Below are 19,220 nucleotides of genomic sequence, written 5' to 3'. Positions count from 1 at the left end.
TGAATCCTCCCCTACTCCTATTGGTGGCTGGCCTATCCCATACTTCATCCATTCTATTCCATCTGTCGACTCCTGATGACCACATATCCCTGGATGCTCTTCTTGTGACTCTCCTCAGGGTGATGCCATAACTCATCATGCAGTTCCTTGTGGCTGTGAGATGCACTGTTTTAACTCCTCCATGTGCAACGCCTCATGATTCCAAAATGCCACTCTGACTTGGGCTCAGGACATGCTGCACAGTGCTCAACTTCATGGCCCACAAGACATAGACTTCATGGCAGCACCAGCTTCCTTTGTGAATCCCTATCTTTGTGGATGGTTGGCTTCAGCCCACAGTAAAACTTATGGTCCACTAGGTCGCAATCACCTTCTGGCGCAGTAAGTCCTGAAGACCAGATTGTCTTCTGGTTTAGTAAGTCTTGAAGACTTCTCATGCACTAAGTCGCTACAACAGGATCATCTTTTGGTCCAATAAGTCTCGAGGATGCAGATGCTGGTGGGAATCCAGATAATCTAAGTTGAAGGAATCATATATTCACCAAAAAAAAATTTGTTGCCCATCAGGAGACATCCAGCATGCTGCTTAAGGCCAATTGTTCACACATGCAATCTTTTTTCTTTCAGTTCCATAACATTGCATCCTTTTATTTGTCTCTATAACCTTCAGCATGAATGAAATGCACATAATTTGTTACAATGTCTAAATAACATACATTTTATCACCAGCAATATGTTACTAAGTTTAATGAAGCATCCACCAAAGCAATTTGAGAGAAATTTCAACATGTAGAATTCTGTGTTTTCTAGGATTTGTTGCTTTGAAAGAAACCAATCAAAAGTCATTGCAATTTTCCTCTAATGGCATTGTGCTCCACTTCATTTACATTGTTCTGGTCTGATCAACTTCCAATTATTGTAGGTAAATAATATGTTGATGGTAACCACATGTGCTTGTTTTAGAAGCACGTTTTTTTCACCTCAAATTGTGGTTGTTGTATTCCATAGCATCTTGAAATGGGTTGAATGTGTGCTTGAATAGAAATTTACATTCTAGAACTCCATCCTCAGGTAAATCTGTGCAATGAACAGCATTTTTTACCTGCAACACACGTTACCTGATGCAGTCAAAACTATGAAAGCATGTCTCACTGCAATATAAAGACAATATATTACATTGTTCAAACAAATGTTTATCGCAGGATAAATAGAGGTGCTATAAGGAAAGTTGAGATCCCTTCTGATTTCAAACAAGCTGTACGATTTCTCTTATTATCTTGCTAGCATTGAAATCAGAGCCAGACCTTGTTGATTCCATATTTGGCCCGAAGGCTATAAGGCTTAACAATACGGCAAATTTGAGAATCCGGAGGGCCACAGAATTCTCTGAAGCACACTGCAGGATTGCCTTGGCCATCTTTGTTGCAGATCTCCATGGCTATGAAGGGCCCAGAAGCAAGTTCATGTACCATTGCCTGTACAATAGGAAAACTTGGGATTTAAGTTCCCATAGCTTGAGATTCGAAAGACTGTTGCATTGAAAGAAGTTACATAGAGGACCTAAATGGAAGCTAAAAGAAAAAGACTTATATTTTAGGATTCAAAATCATCACTGTTTTGTTGCAGAAATGTGTATTAAATTATTTCTAAAAGTAGATACTACAATTAGGGAGGTGCGCAGAAGAGGGGGGGGGGGGCGCTTAAAAAGCACCACCCAGCCCTGTATACATGCATCATGAAAGGTCAAGTAGGATGGGCCCAAATTCTGAATAATCTTGAGGTAAATTAAGTGTAGTTGCAGAAATGTGTATTAAATTATGTCTAAAAGTAGATACTACAATTAGGGAGGTGCGCAGGAGGGCTTGGGGGGGGGGGAGGGGGGGCTGCTTAAAAAGCACCACCCAGCCCTGTATACATGCATCATGCAAGGTCAAGTAGGATGGGCCCAAATTCTGAATAATGTCGAGGTAATTTCAGTGTAGTGCAGTGTAATGCCACCCCTTGCAGTACTCTGTCATGCAGAAGAAGATGCCGGAATTGCAATTTGCATACTCTTATAGTAAGATCTGCAGCCAAGTTGCTGATAGTACGTACGGTTCTGATCACCCCATGAGAACTTTTTTTTTTTCCCCCAAAAAGAGAATTCTATTAAGTATTAAAGAAAACTGTTAGAGCAAGCTCCATACGGGATACACCATGCAATGCATGAAAAGCTCAAGAGCCAAAAAGAAAGAATTGGGGCTGATAGTGCCATCTCAATCCAGTAGAAACCTTCGAGAAAAAGGGAGAACCCTTCCAAACTCGAAGAAATACAGTCCTTCTAGAAGAGGCTGCCCGTGAAGGGCCCTGCATGCTAGCCCAAATGGCTATCAAAGTGTGAACCGTGTCAGTCCAAATACCTGTGAACCCCTGTGAAGGGTGTATCTGGGTGCCATCCAAGGCCTCTGTACATCTGGCTCTCCAAATGTACCAAGAGGAAATGCTAGCCAAGATCTCCCAAGAGGTGTCCACTGAAGCATGAGAAGCCCTGAAGGGAGTAAGTGGTACATCCTGAAGAGAGCAGGGCTCTATCACCTGCCGGCGGATCGAGAGTGCCCAAGAAGAAGGCTCACCCTCATAAAACACCTGGGGCCCAGTAAAGGATAACCATGCGACCAAGCCCCAAGTCATGAAGAAAGGGAAAGTATGAAAAATGCTGAGTATCCTCGCAACCCCTTTCCAAATAGTCCTCGCCTAACTGCAGTCCCAAAGGCAATGTCGCACTGACTCCTCTGCAGAATGACAGCAAGGGCAAATGGGATCAGCCCCAAAACGTGATCTCCACAGGTTCACTGCAATCCCTCCATGAATAGAAAGCCAAAAGAAAAGAGTGATCTTTCTATTTCTGAGGGATTTCCAGAGCCTCCTCCAAAAATTCCTACGCAAATCTGCAGTGATGAAGAAGCTGTCCCAATGGGGGGCTCTGGAGGGAACCCAACCCCTACTGTTCAGCTGAAATCTCCTGGCATTACCAACCGTGAAACAAAAAAAGGGAATTCCCCTCTCGGTGCCCATGATCTATCCACTCCCACTCTCTTGGGTCCCACTGCAAGCATCTGATAGGTGCACCTCCATACAACCACAACCTCCAAGATCCCAAGGCCAAAAGTAGAGGGTCGGGGTCTAAGTACCAATCCCGCTCCATGGTCCACAAAACCAGCAATCCTGACAGGCTGAAAGGTAACCTCTAGAAGAATATCATCCGTGGATCTAGAGAGTATACCTCCATCCCCAACGTCAAAGACCACTGCATCTTCTTCGAGACCTAAAAGAGCGATCACCTGTAGAGGAATTGCTGTCCTAAAAAAAGCTCCCATCCAAGTGGTGGAAGTAATAGGCAACTCAACTGCCCATTCCACAGGGATGGCTGCATCTATCTACTGAACCTTGCGTGCTACCCCTCTGAGGTGACTCACGGACTGCAGTCTCTGATCCTCAGGTCCCCTGAAGTAAAAAGCCATCTTGGGCTGTCCACCCAATCATCTCCCAAGGTTGGTGTGCAAGCCTGCATGCGTCCAAAAAAGAAATCCTTCCAAGGTTCCTGCCCAGGCACGAGTCCCCTTACCACCACCTTACAAAGCAATGCCCTGCACTGCAAGTCCGGGTCAATGATGTTAAGGCCCCCTTCAGATGTAGGGAGAATAATGGTCTCCCAGGCCACCCTCGTTGCAACATCTGCTGTGCCATCAAGTCCACTCCATAAAAAATTCCTGACTGGTATAATGAACTAAGTGATGCAATCCCTAGACTGGCACCGGCAAGAACACACAAACCAGGTGGTGGCCAAAAGAACCTGGTTCACTACCACAACTCTCTAGAGGCAAGGTCGAGTTGGGCTGAGCTCCAAAAAAGTAGCTTTTTCCTTATACTTTCTAGTACTGGGGCAAACTACTGTGCTGGAGAGATGCCCAACCCTACCTGGCATCTCAAATATCTGACAAGAACACCCCTCTGAATCCAGGAAAAGTCAAGGTCAACTCCCCAGTCTGGAGTTTCCTCATCACTGATCCAAAAGCCGAAAGATTTATGCCAGTTAATGTGTGCCCCTACAGATGAGCAAAAAATATTCAAGGCTGTCCGGAAAGAATCAAGTGACTGCGAAGAGGCTTCAATAATAGCAGTGTCATCAGCTAACTCACAGTCAAGAAGCTCCTGCTCCTGTCTCAAGGGCAATCTCAGCCCAAAAAGCTCAGCCTGAGATCTAAGGAAGATACTCATAGCTTCTGCCACAAAAAGAAAGTGGAAGGGGGCTAAAGGGCGTCCTTGAGAATCTGAAACCAGTCACCCCTTACCCCTCCAATCAAAACTTGGCTGTGAGCTGATCTATAAAGGGAGGCCACCCCTCTAATCCAAGCATCTGAAAAACCAAAACATAGAAGAGTGCCCTCAAGAAAGCCCCAATCTACTCTGTCATAGGCTTTCTCAAAATCCATTCTGCATAGTCAGTGGCTTCCAAAAAGGAAAAGATATTGTCAAATATGCTCCTGCCATGCACAAAGCCTGTCTGAGTATCATGGATGAGGTTTGGAAGAAGGGGCTGCAATCGGATGCTGATCGCCTTGGCAAGGATTTTGTATAGAGCCCAACAGAGTGATGGGTCTCCAATGGGATACAAAATTCCTATTGCCACCTTTCGGGATAAGGTGTATGAGTCTCTCGATCAGTGAGTCACGCATCTCACCCGAGTCCCAAATGCCCTGCAGGGCTGAAGTAATAGGATCACCTATCATATCCCAAAAGGCTATAAAGAAGGAAGGAGTAATACCATCGAAACCAGGGCATTTTCCCTTATGAAGGGTGGAGAGGGCAGACTTGAATTCTGTGTTGGTAAAGCATGCATTGAGTAAGCATATCATCTCTGGTGAGATCAACACAAATAAACTCTGCCAAACTTCCTCTCTAGCCACATCTCTGGCCTGTGTGTCAGGATCTACGGAAAGGAGGGAGGCATAAAAAGCTGTCGCTAAGTGCAAGACGGTATTCGGATGAGACTACAAAATGCCATCAGAGTCAATAAGCTGCCTGACACTCTCTCTACTATGTCTGGGACCAAGTGTAGAGAAAAAGTGTTTATTGACTCTCCCTCCCATCTGTATCCAAAATGACTCTCGTGCATGGAGGGCATACTCTGCTCTCTGATTAAGCTCTGATTAAGCAATGTCTGCAAGTGAGCCCTTGCCGTAGCAAGGCGCTCCTGTATTTAAGCATCTAATGGTCGTCTCTGCTCCTCCCTCTGCAAGGTTGCCAACTGCCGGCAGATACCAACCTCCCGCCTGAGTACCTCTCCTCGCCGAGCACTAGCAACGGAGTGATAAAGTCGCTGATACTAGCAAGTGCTGTGGCCACATGTGAAGGACCGGCCACCCCCCCCCTGCATGTGAGAAACCTATATCTCCAAGACTACCTCTGTGAGAGTTTCATCCGTGTATAAGGCATCGGGGGTTCTGATACTGGGAGACCGTCCTCTCAGATGGGCCTCTGAGATGGACAGAACCACTGAAAAATGGTCGGAAGTGGAAACACCACGTGCAATGCAAACTGTCCCCCCTCTATCAAGAGCCCAGTCATCCACATAGAATCTGTCAATCCGAGCATGGATAGGCATATGCACCCTATGGTTCGACCATGAAAACAAAAGTGACTGAGGCTGAATATGAAATGCATCATCTGACCAAACATCTCTGCCACCGAACTTGAATAAGAAGGCATCCCAAGCTGCTCTCTCGAGGGAATGAATACCACCTTCTCTGCCCCCTTGCTTATCATAAGGTGCCTCAACCATGTTGAAGTCACCTCCAATAATCCATGAATCTGCAATGTCAGCCCACGAGAGCAACTCTTTCCAAAACAGAACACGGTCCCCTCTGTTGTTTGGAGCATAGAGGTTGAGGAAACCAACCTTACGTCTGTCAATCAGAAGTAAAACCCACTGGGCCCTAGAGGGGATTATGGTGCCGTGTCCAATGATAAGAGGGAGAATAGAATCTGAAACTGATATGCATGTACCTCCTCTGGTTCCGAAATCCGGAAGCCAAAAAGTCCGGCCTCAAAGCAGCTTACCTGACTTGGAGCAATCTTTGACATCCAATTTGTGTTCCTGAAGAAAAAGAATGTCTAGGGAACCACCTGAAACACCTTGATGGAGCTGATTCCTGATCAACTGTCTGTGACGGCGATGAGGGATGCCGCCCAATCCCTATATATTCCAACTGGCTATCCTCATCGGCGGAAGGAAGCGGGTTGGAATACCTTACCCGACCTGGTGGCGAAAAAAGAACCCTCTGCCATACACACGAGGTCCAAGGGGAGGAAAGTCCACAGGTGAAAGAGAGAAGGATCTCTCACAAGGGATGCCGATAACTGGCTCTCTAAAAGTAGAAGGTACAAAATCATTATCTGGGAGTTCAGAGAGGTCCCCCACAGCGGAAAAGGAGTTCCGGTGAGCTAGTCCTGGGGAGGGTGTACGAAGGATTCCTCCCGAAGCAGGGATAGAATGCAAGACCCCCTTCCCTCTATCCAAAGAAGGAGGCACCTGTACTGGATCCTGATCAAGAAGTGCTGCGGACGAGGTGCCAACAACCTGGGCTGCTGAGAAAGGTACAACCTGATCTAGGGATGGGGTCGAACAAGGCTCCTGAACACTAGTCTCCTCCCAAGGCTCCAAGGGGGTAGCCTCCGAAGTGGTGGATGTGTGATCTGAAGTAGAGGGCCTAACCGCAACCGAAACCCACCATGGGCCAAAGATGGTGCGAGGTGCAGGAGGGACTCGAGTAGCCCTAGGAGGGGGGGCAGCCCGTGTCTAAGGCGGTGCCTATGGAGCGGTAGGTCCTGCTCCAGCTCTCTGTCATAAGCTAGTATGAGCTGGTTGCTTTCTGGGCCTCTTTTTCTTCTTTGGGCAATCTCTAGCGAGGTGCCCCGAGGATCTGCAAATCCTGCACTGGTCCTGCCGACCTACAACCTCAAATCTCTGGCGGAAGAAGGACCCATCGGGTCCTGCAGCATGATGTGGTCATCTGAAATATTGGGGTCTTGGACAATGACCCTAACCCTAGGTACCCCATCCATCCTGACCGCCTCAGCAACCGAAGAGGGTTCGCCAGGAAGAGGGGGGATCTCTGCTACCACACCAAACCTCGCCAATAACTGAAAGTAGCCGGTGATAAACTGAGGGAAGACCAGGGAATCTGATGAAAACAGAAACTCCCTGCTTATCCTCTTTAACTGGGTCAAAGCCCAATTGAAAGGGAAACACAAAAATCCTCCTGTAGCCTAGAAAAAGAAAACCGGCCTGTAGCAGGTCTCTCGTGACGTCTGGGGAATCTAGGCACACCTGAAAGAAACCTCGTCCCAACAAACGAACATCCTTAAGGTGGGGGGCGAGCTCCTGGGGAAGTGCCACAAGCATCCAATCTCTAGCTTGTGACCTGGAGGGGTGGGAGCCATGGACGCGTGCAAAGAGAGTCGTGGAACACTCATGCTCCAAATCCTTTTGAAGCTGTTGCAGCTCGTCTTTTGAGAAAGTGACAGTTTCTCGCGACCGGTGTGGGCGGTAACGGATTGACTGAATGGGAACCCATTCGTCAATCGAGGTGGGAAAGGCCGATTCAAAACCAAAAAAAAGAACTCCGTCCGCTTTCCTGAAGCCCAAGAGACCCCTAACAAAAATAGGGGTACTCCAGATGAGGGCAGAGGGTGAAAGGAAGAAGAGAGAGAGAGGAATGAGCAAGGAGGAGTTGTCAGCAAGAGGGGAGGATAGAGGAGAGGAAGAAGAGGGGGCAGCAAAGGGAGAGGAAGAAGGAAGAGGAGGGGAGGAAAGAGGAGAGGAGGAGTGGAGGAGAGGGAGGGGGAGGGGCCGGCAGCAGCGAGGGGGGGCTGAAGCAACACAGGGGGGGGCTGCAGCAGCACGGGGGGGAGCAGCAGGCAAGGGCGAGGGGAGGGAGGAGGCAGCGCGCAGGGGGGAGGAGGTAGCGCGCAAGGGGGAGGCAGCGCGCAGGGGGGAGGAGGCAGCGCGCAGGGGGGGCTGCAGCAGCGGAAGAGGAGGAGGGGAGTCGAGGGTAGGGGGGAGGGAGGAAGCAGCAAGGAGGGGAGGGAGGGAGCAGCGAGGAGGGCAGCAGGAGGGAGCGGGGAGCAGCAGCAGCTGCTATCGGTTTCTTACCCCATGAGAACATGAGTAAGATGTACACAATAAATCGTCCGAACATTGAAAGTAGTAGATGATCTGCAGAATGACACATCTATGGATGAAATGGTGGTTACAGGACCATTGTATGGGGATTGAAACCGAAAAATAAGATAAACCCCTGCATCAATGATAGAATTCTAGAGTGATGAAAGTCCTGTCAATAGGGTCAGACTCACTAGTAAGGATTGTTTGATGGTGACAAACCAAGATATGAAACCCAAAGCACCTATGATCAAATGACTTGAAACAACAGTAATCAATCCACTAATCGTGCACCAGATAATGTTAGGTTGAGTGCAAGCCTCCAGACAATGCTTTATGGTTTAGGCCTGAAAGCAATAAAGGTGCATAGTGGGACATGTTAAATCTTCAATATCCTTATACCAACTACAATGCCTCTGCAGTTTTTGAGCTGAAGAAGAAAAATAATCACTCTCTTGCTTATAATGGTGGCAGGGGATGTTCAACTACTTACAAGGCATGACCATACAATGGTCATGATTCTTGCGCTGTGACTGCAAGCACTTTTCCACTACTACAAACTTGCAGAACCTGTGTAGGTGAATCTGGTGAGACCTATAGGCAGGCTACAAATTTCTGTAGAGGTAGCCTATAGAGGCTACTCAACTTGGATCCAATTGGAGGTTGTAGGCCTTCTGGGATTTTCAACCACTTTCCTAACTCATACGAGTATCCAAGTAAGTGGAAATGGTCATTCACCTAGGCCAACTATATAGTTGGCCCTATGGCTAATCAACTTATCAGTTAGCTGTACTGACCTGTGTCAACAGCTGCCTGGTCAAGCAATGCCACATGGCAGAACTGACTTGTAGTCAGTTAAGCCTGGTGGAGCTTATGATTTGGTGGCCTCTATATGGACCATGGGATTGGCCAAATGGTGGTCCCAATGAATAGGCAGTCGACTGCCCTGTATTTGCTTTGATGTTCAAAACTTAGTCCCATGTGATCTGCAATCACTTGAAGTGTAAGTAGATCAACTCTCTAATAGCCCATCTCTGTAGCACTGATGACAAGTGAGACCAGAAGGTAGAGGGGAGATATCTGTCCACCAACCTGCTAATCTTTGAAACTCTAATCAGAGGCAATGTATCTCCTCCTACACTAGAAGCAAGACTTGAACAGAGAGAGTGCATGGCAAGTGAGGTGAGGATGCCTATTCGGCTGTAAGTCAAACTTGAATCACCATGAGTGTTGGAGGGAAATCAAGCACCCGTCAAGGACTAGGGCCCACGCATGTTAGGTCGGTGGGCAAGGGAGCTCACTATAAGGAGTCACCGATGTGTGACATCAGTGTTGAGCAAAAAGAAAAAGGGGAATTGACATGCAAAGACACGCCTAAGAAACCTAACATATTTGTTAGTCAATTCTAGAGCCAAGGAGTTGCAAAACTGAAGAATATAGTCATAGTAGGAGCTACACACTCAAGATGTGGAGTCATGAGGCTTAGGAACATAACAAAGTTGCAAGACAAGCCTAGCCCAGCTGAAGCAAAAGCCAAGATGAGACAAAGGCTATAGCAACATAATGCATTTGCACAGATTGAGGGAAGAGGCAATGAAGAAGGCGAAGTCTATAGCAACATAATGAAGAAGTGCAGAAAAAATGAGTTGCAAACTGTTATACATTCCGGCAAGGTTGGAAGGATTGAACCTCCATGATGAGCTGTGTGTAATCAAGGAGCAAATTGGTGTGATCTTTTGTAATGAGTTTGATATGATCTTTGACAATGGAATCAGTCTAGTATATTCATGTGCATTGCTTTATTTTATTGTATTTTGTGCCTTTGGACATAGGACTGAAGAGAAGCTTTTGTGTGAGCTGTCCCTTGAAGAGTTTCCATGGCATATCTCGAGGGTGGTTGGCTGAGAATTGATTATTCAAAATTTTGAGTTCTCTTGTAGTCTCCATCGGTGCTGAACGGAGGAGTCCCTTTTGAATTGAGGAAGCTCAAAGTATTGAAGTTCGGTGACTCACTAACATTGACCTCAAGATGGGTAGTTGGTTGCCCAACCCAACTTTAGAGTGAGTAGAAATCTCCCGGGTCCAACTATCTACTTTTGAAGATGGAGGTCCGTAGTCACCTTTAGTCCGAGGAGTTTGACAAATTACTATATGAAAATAGGGTTGAGACCCAAAAACTTCAAGAACACCAATGGAGTGATGACAACTGCTGCATATCCAGTTGCAATGCAAGATTTCCCCTAACAATCATCATTGATTCTAAGGTGGATATTATCCTTCGATCCTACTGTGGACATTATCCTTCCACAAATGTAAGTGCCCAAAACGTCAATAGAGGCATGGCAGGTGTCAAGAGATGATCGAAATGATGAATGAAACACGAATACTTGACCTTGAGACAGATCTTTACAACATGAAGATGAAAAGGGAGATTCAACTCGTCTTTTGGCTTCTCTCTACGCTACAAGATTCCTCTCCCTTCCGTGCTCATACCTCACCCCTCCTCCATCCTGCCTCGCCTCCTACTCTTGTGCCCTCTCCCTTCTCCCTCTGCACCTCTGTCCTCACCCGCCCCTTCTGTCGCCTTCTCCCCCTTCAAGGCTGCTTGCAAGGCTTCCTTGGCTCCCAAGGTGTGAGGGATTCATTGACAGCTTTTAGGCTGACCCTCGAGGAGCCCTTTCCATGCTAGGGCTCGCAGAGTAGAGTTTGTGGGCATGCTCCTGTGGTGTTTTTTGGAGGGCTGTGGGCTTTCCTTTTCCTCCTGCCTTTTTCTTTTCCTTCCATTCAAGCAGCAAAGAGCGAGTTTCTCTTTTCTCGGTTTTGAGTCTTGGCAGTGAACTTTGTTCTGGAAAGAGGAGCTCAAATGGCATCATCCTCGACTCCCTCAATTGTCAAGGTTTGCTTATCCTCAGAAGACAAACAACATGTGAAGAAAGTAATGCAATCTCTTCACGATAGAGTAGTAGTGGGTAGGATAGTGGGGCTTACACCCACAAGAAGGCAGGTATGTGATTGGATCCAAGCAAGTTTAGCACTAGAGGGTGACCACATCCAGGAGGTCACCATCTACGGCAGGGGGGTCTTCCTCCTTTAGTTGTGCCCCAACACTTCTCGGGCCCTCGTAGAGAAAAGCCCCCTTCCTCTAGGCCCGCACTTGGTTTACTTCATTCTGTGGCACCATGGGTTCATGTGGCGGACATGGAGCCGACGCATCATGTGCCCTGCTTCCAACAGGTGACGTTGTGCTTCCGAGGGCTCCCAAAGGAATACCAAACCATTCGCCACTCCATAGCTCAAGCTTTTGGCACGGTTTTAGGGACTCAACCCCAAACATCAACTTTAGTGGTAGCAGATGTTGGGGTCCCCCAGCTCAGGTTGATAATGGCACACCCAGAGACCTCCCAGAGGAGATCTTCCTCGAGATGCTTGATGAGAGAGAGTTTAGATAGAGAATCGAGATCTCTGGATTACAAAGATAGTGTTTACGTTGCAGGCATATGGGTCATCTAGGCGTAAGTGTCGGCGAGGTGAGGCTAGGGATCTGTCTCACCCCTGACAGGAGCAGCAGGCTCCTTGCTCAGAGATAGCTTAGCACAATTCTGGTCAGTTGATGGATTCCCAGACCCCCTAGGTGGAGCCGCCGGGGGGGAGGCCTGGACCAAGGTGAAATGTAAGAGATCTTGCAATGGGTCCAAACAGAACCTAGGCGGCATGCCAGTCGTTGTGAGCGCAAGATGGAAAAGGATGAGACTAAGCCCCCACCATAGGGGAAGCAAGTTCTATAGACCGTCCTTAGATTCCAAAGGAGGAGACCTTCTTCAAGGCTATCCTCCCAGGGCAAGAGCCTTGAGTGCTATGACACCAGCACCTCAATAGGTCCCTAGTGCTCCCCCAACCACTCCAAATACAGCCCCAACCCCCCTCCTCCTGACCTTCCCTCCCCTCCCCCCCCCCTCCTTACCAGTTCCACTTTTGGACCCTCGTCTCCCTCTCTTCTCCCTCGACTCCCCTTCCCTCCACTCCGCACACCCCCCTGCTGCAGTGACCCTCACCACCGCCCCTCCCCTTCTTCTCCAACTCCTCTTGCTACCAGCCTCTACTTCCTCCCGCCCACCGTGGACGCTCCCCCGCCCCAAAGCTCTCGCGTAAGGTCAGGGTTGAGTCGTCTTCCCCCCTATAGCTAAGGCCTCCTCTTGTGAGTCCAAAGCCTCTTCCACTCTTTCGCACGACTCGGCTTCTTCACAAACTCCGGTGTCAGGAGGTTGTTTTCCCAATCTCCAAGTACAAATCCCCGCCCTGGGCAACCCTTTCCCAGAGAGTTCTGGAGGCTTGGACCATGGAACTACCTTGAGATCCCCGATGAGTATCCCCTTGCACTTTAGATGACGGTTATGATTTTGCAGCCCTGCAAAGGGGGATCCAGTGGCATGGTGGGGTCCCCCAACCTTTTATGCAGTAAGCTTATTATCATCACGGGTCATCAAGCTCTTAAGTATTTGTTGAGTAAACCACTCTCAAGGAAAAATTAAGCAGATGGATCCTTATTTTCCAAGAATTTATCTTTGAGATTCTAGTAAGGCCATCTTGTAGATAACTTGTCATGGATATCTTTAGGGGAATCAGCCAATGGCATTGAGGATGAATTGCAAGATGTTAGCCTTTTTGGAGTCACTTCACTAATGGACGAATGCTTGTTTATTGTGGATTGCTTTCCACCATGGTATGTTCATGTAGTTAATTTCTTGTCCACCAGTGGAAATGGCCATGTGTATGCTCAAATATAAGTACTCGTCAAAAAAGTTTTTGGGAAGAGGCTATAATTAAGTCACATACATCATCAATAGATTCCCCACAAAGGCATTGATGAATATCACTATGTTTCAGGTATTTTCCACATACAAGCTCAAGGTCAATCACTTTTGATGTTTTGTATTAGCTCCAGAAAAGAAAAGGCAAAGCTTGATGATTAGAGGATCAAATGCATTTTTATTGGATAACGTAGTGGGAGTAAGCTTTCTAGACTTAGAAATCCCACTACTAGACGCATCATCATCAATCGGTGCCTTTCATGAGCATGAGAGATTCCCATGCCACTTGAGGATGATAATCCTTAGGATATGATTCAACTTGAGCCTCATGAGCAGTCACATGCTGAGGTAGATACTCCTGCTTCAGATGTTTCAGATTGCAGCCAACTGTTGAGGATGGACAGCCACCAGTTACTAGATAACCACAAGTTGTCTCACAGCCTATTGTATATGCACATCCTACAGGTGGTGAAGCAAGTAAAGAATTACCAAAGTGGGCTATCTTGACTTTTAAGGACACCAGGAGAGCCTTCTTTAGGTAGGCCCAGGGGCACGCCAATGCTGAGGCCAAACATGCTTTGATGAGCACCATCATGGATACTACGATTGAGCCTCAAACAGACCAAGATGCAACGGGCCATCCATTATGGTGAAAGGCAATGGAGTCTGGAATTAGATCCATCAAGAAGAATGCCACTTGGGCGTTGGTTGATCCTCCCATTGGGAAGAATATTGTGGACACTAAATGGTCTATAAGGTAAATATCATTCATATGCAATAATGGAGCAATTTAAAGCTAGGTTTATGCACAAAAAGAAGAGACTCATTATGAGGAGACCTTTGCTCCAATTGCAAAGATAACGACAACGTTCTGTCATTTCCTTGGTTGTGCTTTATGGATGGTCATTTTTTCTAATGGATGTTAAAATTTCCTTCTTAACATCCTAATCAATATCACACACTGCCCGTCAATATCACACACTGCCCATCAATCCCCAATCTTCAACTCCCTTGTCTACAGTCTCGTTATCATCTCTCCACCTGAACTGCCTGTCTACACTTTCTTGATCATCTCTCCCTTGCACAAGATTGTTGGGATTATCCCCTCTCGGGTGGCAGCAACCTCCTCTCTCCTTGTAAACAAGCCCCTCATCTTTAGGAGATACTTCTAGGATAATCACAATGGGTGATTGCCAATTTAGTGAGCCAACCCTTGTGTAATGTTGGTGAGCCTCATATGAGACTTACTACCTTTGTACAGTCTAAAATTTTCGCTTGTCGGCTTCTCACATGTGCAACATCCCTTGGTGCCACTATATTCTATGGGTCTTCTCTTGATTGTGTCAAGCCTAAGCAATCATTTTGATCTACTCACTTCATCCTTATCTTTTCCGGTCTTCATTCTAATATGTCTTGCATGTCTTATGACAAGGCGGAGTGGCCGTTTCTGGAGGGCATCATGCAGAGGATTGGCTTCTTAGAGCACTGGATTACGGGGGTTTCAGCCTTATACACACTAAGCGTGAAAGAGAGAAGACCTCCCTTTTATGGCCGATAAGCATCTAACTAGCGCTCCCTCTCTCTCTCTCTCTCTCTCTATATATATATATATATATATACTTTCGACTAGAGTTTTGTGTCAAAAGGGAAGTTGCTTCTCTTTAAAATCTATCAGATCCCTCTATATCTCAAGGCTTTATTGCTCAAATAGTGTGCGAGTTATCTTTACTGCATATCACGAGGAGTGAGTATCAATCCCTACTTAGCTTATCTCTTACATTGTGGAGGATTATGTCAAATAATAATTATTCTTAATTGATAATGTAGCTCGCATAGGAGCTTGGTGACTGTGGACATCTTAGCCAAGCAATGTTTCTTTGTCAATTCAATGGCATCTATCCATCGCACTGTGTCAGAGTAAGTATAACCTACCTGTGTCACAATTACGTCAATGAGATTCATCCTATATATATATATATAGATATATATATATATATATATAGAAGAAGAAGAAGAAGAATGTATTACCGTCCTCTGGGGGCCGAGAAACCGACCCATGGGACCCATGAAAATCACAATACAAGTGTCTCCCTTCTTTTATGGAAGGGGTAGGAAAACAACTATTCTGAAATACATTGAGTAATACAACATTCCCGATATTGAAGAATCTTGGCAATAAAATTGCCCAGAGTGGCTATATGGGTATGTGAAAGCAAGCTTGCGAGGGTGTCGTGTTCCTTTGTAATGTTGTTAAAGTCCCTCCTTATGCATGCATATCGTGGGCATGTAAGGAGGACATGTGCCTCTGTCTCTACTTGTTCTTGGTCACATAACTTGCAAAATCTTTGTTCCCTTGAGACATCTCCCCAAGCACCTTTCTCTACCTCCAAAGTGTGTGATCGGGTGCGGATGAGTGCAATACTTCTTCTTGCATTTGCAGGTATGGGTATAGTTATGTACTTTTGTGCATTATCTTCCTCCTTGGAGTAGGTGTCCCAATAAATGGGATTGATATGTGTACAATAGTACTCATACTTAGCCCTTTTCTCAGCTGATTGCCATTTTTGTTGCAATATTCCCAACAAAGCTTTATGAAATGCCTTCTCATCCATTTCCCCGGATGACATCTCAAGGTAGGATGTTACTCTCCATCTTTGGAACCATCTTTGAATGTCTTGCCACCAACCAGATGATAACATCTTGCTTTTGTTTGTCTTTTGAGGCCTTTTACTTGCTTCCCATGCTTTCATTGGTAATCTCTGCCACCCCATGTTCTTGACCTTCTTCACATATTTGAAAACCCTTCGTAGTGCTCTCAGTTCAATGGGCCTTGTACCAGTCTCAATAAGCATGATTGAGTACGGTGTAGTAATTTTGACTCCTAGATGCCGTCTTAGAAATGATTTCTGTATTTTTTCAATATCATTCCATTTTGATGCTGAGATGCTTCCTCCCCATACTTCTACTGCATATAGCACTGTTTGCACCACATATGCATCAAATAGAATCCGTTTGATGCTCCATCTCTTAGTGTCACTATTTCTGCAGTCATTTTCAAAATGATAATACTTTCCCCACCCAGCATCTATCCTTCTATGGACACAATCATTCCATCTATGATTTGCTGGCACATCTATTCCCAAGTATTTGAATGTGTTTACCCTCTCAATTTCCTGCTCATTGAACATAATACTTGGGGTGTTTGCAGGCTGCTTTGTTTTTACTATCATCATTTTAGTTTTGGTGGCATTTACCATGAGTCCACTCTCTGCACAGAACTTGTGTAGAATGGGCATCATCCTCTGCATACTTTCTGCTGTGTATGAGAAAAAGACAACATCATCTGCATATAACAACAGTAGTACGGTGTATGCACATATTTCAGGGCCCTCTAGCTGCTGCTCTTGCATCATTTCTTTGACCAACTCCTCCAATCTGTCAATACATAGTCCAAATAATGTTGGTGACAAAGGGCAACCCTGTTTAACCCCCATATTACTGTGGAATGTATTTGACAATCCGTTTCTGCCTTTGAGTTGGCAAGTTACCCTCTCATATAATCTGAAAACTGCTGTTTTTAAGTGGTTTGGCACTCTTAATTGGTCCATTCTTTCCCCCAACTTGTTTCTAGGCACTGTGTCAAATGCCTTCTTGAAATCTATGAAGCAACAATAGAGAGGCTTTCCTTGCAACCGGCTCTCTTCCATTAGAACCCGTAGTGTGACCAAGTGATCCACAATGCTATGGTTTCTTCGAAAACCAGCTTGTCCGATGGCCCTCTTACCATTTAGTTCTGCCCATATACTAAGTTCTGTCTCAATGATTGTGCCAAAGAGCTTGGCCATGGTGGATCCCACCATGATGGTTCTATAATTGGAAAGCTGGTTACGATCTCCACCTTTATATATTGGTTTTATCCAATTTTCTTGCCACTCTGGGGGGAAGCCATTGGCAATTGCATCATTAAGCAAAGAGACTAGGCATATTCGTGTGTAGTCCCCTGTCCATTTTAGTAGCTCAGCCTTTATATGCAATGTATCATCGGCTTTTCCATTGGCCATTTTCTTCAAGCCCTCATTCACATCGTCCAAAGAGAAAATATGTGGGCTATTGTAGTGAGCTATGTCTGTGAATATAGGTAAGGCATGTGGATGGGTGTAAAGTTGCTTGGCATATTGGAGCATTTCCTCATCTGTGAAGTCTCCCATGATTTCTTTTGATCTCCCTTTAGTTTGTCTCCATGTTCCTCTCGGGTTCTTAGCAAAATCAATGGCATCTTGCCACTCTTTGTCTAACTGATATTTCCTCTTTTTTCTCCGAGTAAGTGCATGGAAGTGCTTTTCAGCCTCTTTACGTTGCAAGTCATTTGGCATCTGTTTAATTTTCAGCCTGACTTTTATGCAATCACCATCAAACCATTTGTTTTGTGGTAAACCCTTTGTGCTTACTCTCTTGATCTTTTTCTGTCCCATGACTGTATGTGCATTTTATTAGAGTCTTTGGAAGACCGATGGGTCTATGAGACTGAAAGAAAACCTAATACAAATCATAGTAAGGGTGGAGCTACTGAAATGAGCATCATCACCCGTGCTGAATCCTAAGTCTGATCATACATAATCTAATACATACGGATGTAACAATGAAAAGAAAAGGACTGGAACGGAGCGGAATCCTCCGTATGTCATGTCGCCCTGGCTCTAAAGAGGTAGTGATAGCGGCCTCGGATCTCGTAGTACACTGGGCACCTGAAAATAAAATGCTCCTCCGACTCAACCTCCTGATAGTCGCATAATATGCATAAGCGATGCTCCCTAGGAATCCCCTCTGCTCTGCCGCTCTCTATGCGGAGGCGGTGTGATGATACCTGAAACTATCCAATGGAGATCCGTAGTGAGTGAGGCATATGAAGCTCAGTGCACCCCGGTGGTGTGATGAATCCCTCCTCTGAAATACGAAGATAGTAATCTCTGTAGAAACTCAACTTCACTGGAAGCTCCCTCGGCTCTAACCAGGTCCTAAAGGTGTGTAGTTGCAGGAGATCCTCTCGAATGACCTGGTTGGTGTGTGGGCCGATCGGGATGGTGGCTGGGAGTACCGGAGGTACTGAAAAGGAGATATCCTATCGATGTGGAACCCTAATCTCACAAATCATCTGTGAGTCCGTGCATACCAGCATCGCTCGTCTCCCTCTGCTGCCAACCTCATGGAGGAATCGAGAGCCAACCATGGCAACCTTTGTCTCCCTGATGTGCAGTCCCCATATGATCTAACCCGGTGTAGATATGTGATGGTCTGAAAGGTTGCATCTAGTTGGAGTGGAGAAGCACCAAACTCGGCCTGAATGATGTGATGTGGTACAGACGGTTTCTCCCGGATCATCCCTGAGAGCATGAGGTTCTGCAAGCGCTCCACCTGTGTCCACTCTATCTCTGACATGTCAGGCCCCCAACAAGGGCTACCATACATACCGGTTGGTCAGACCAAGGAGTCGAAGAGAAGAGCCTTGGTCCGAGGGTCCTAGAAGTGGGAGTGGAAGCATTGTCTCTCTAGCCGAGCCAGTGAGGCATATCTCCTGCTCAGTCTGGCCTGCATCGCTGGTCTCATCGTGAAGATTGGGCCGGATAAGACGACCCCCAAGTAAGTGTATGAGGATACGATCTCAACTGGTGACCCACCGAAGTAAAAGTAAACTGCTTCCATTGCATGTTTGCTCGAGAGGTGTTAAATATCATGACCTTGGTCTTGCCAAGGTTGACCTCCAAATCATGGGATAAACAAAAAGCCTGTAGTGCATCCAGGTGTCGCTGGAGCTCCTCGGGTGTGGACGACAAGAGTGCCACGTCATCTGCATAAAGAAGAATCTTGATGATGATCCTAGCAAGTGAGCAACCGGTCCCTCCGAATGCCCCCATGAAAGTCTCAATCTCATCGATGTAGAGGCCAAACAGGGTCGGTGATAAGGGACAACCCTCTTTGACCCGTATGGTACTCAAGATCTCATCTGTCCAACCTGCGCTTGTCCGAACTCGGCCTGAGACTCTCTCATACAGTGCCATGACTGCCCAAATGATCTCCTGATCAAATCCCAGTGTCTATAGGTGTGTGATGAGACGAGCTCGAGGTACTGTGTCAAAGGCTTTGCAGAAATCCACAAAGCAGCAATATACCCTCTCCTTCCGTGATCTGGCCTCCTCAATAACACTCCTGAG

At 46.4% G+C, this 19,220-nt stretch overlaps 1 protein-coding gene across 4 annotated transcripts in view; it reads right to left on the bottom strand.

The window, feature by feature from the left end:
• Nucleotides 1–696: 696 nt before the first annotated feature.
• LOC147883678 (uncharacterized) overlaps nucleotides 697–19,220 on the bottom strand; it is a 104,614-nt gene continuing 86,090 nt past the window's right edge. For all 4 annotated transcript variants that reach the window (XM_087399967.1, XM_087399968.1, XM_087399969.1 and 1 more), the window contains 2 exons: nucleotides 1,305–1,475; nucleotides 697–1,102 (listed from right to left, as the gene is read on the bottom strand). In XM_087399967.1, coding sequence (XP_087256093.1) covers nucleotides 977–1,102; nucleotides 1,305–1,475 — 297 coding nt within the window. In that variant the 3' untranslated portion in view covers nucleotides 697–976. The remainder of the gene's footprint in view (nucleotides 1,103–1,304; nucleotides 1,476–19,220) is intronic.

Source organism: Dipteris shenzhenensis, chromosome 28 (assembly GCF_047967505.1).
Source record: "Dipteris shenzhenensis isolate YYH24624 ecotype China chromosome 28, Dip_SZ_1.0, whole genome shotgun sequence".
Lineage (NCBI taxonomy): Eukaryota > Viridiplantae > Streptophyta > Polypodiopsida > Gleicheniales > Dipteridaceae > Dipteris > Dipteris shenzhenensis.
The sequence above is the reverse complement of the archived record's forward strand: the minus strand, read 5'-3'. Positions and strand labels throughout refer to the sequence as shown.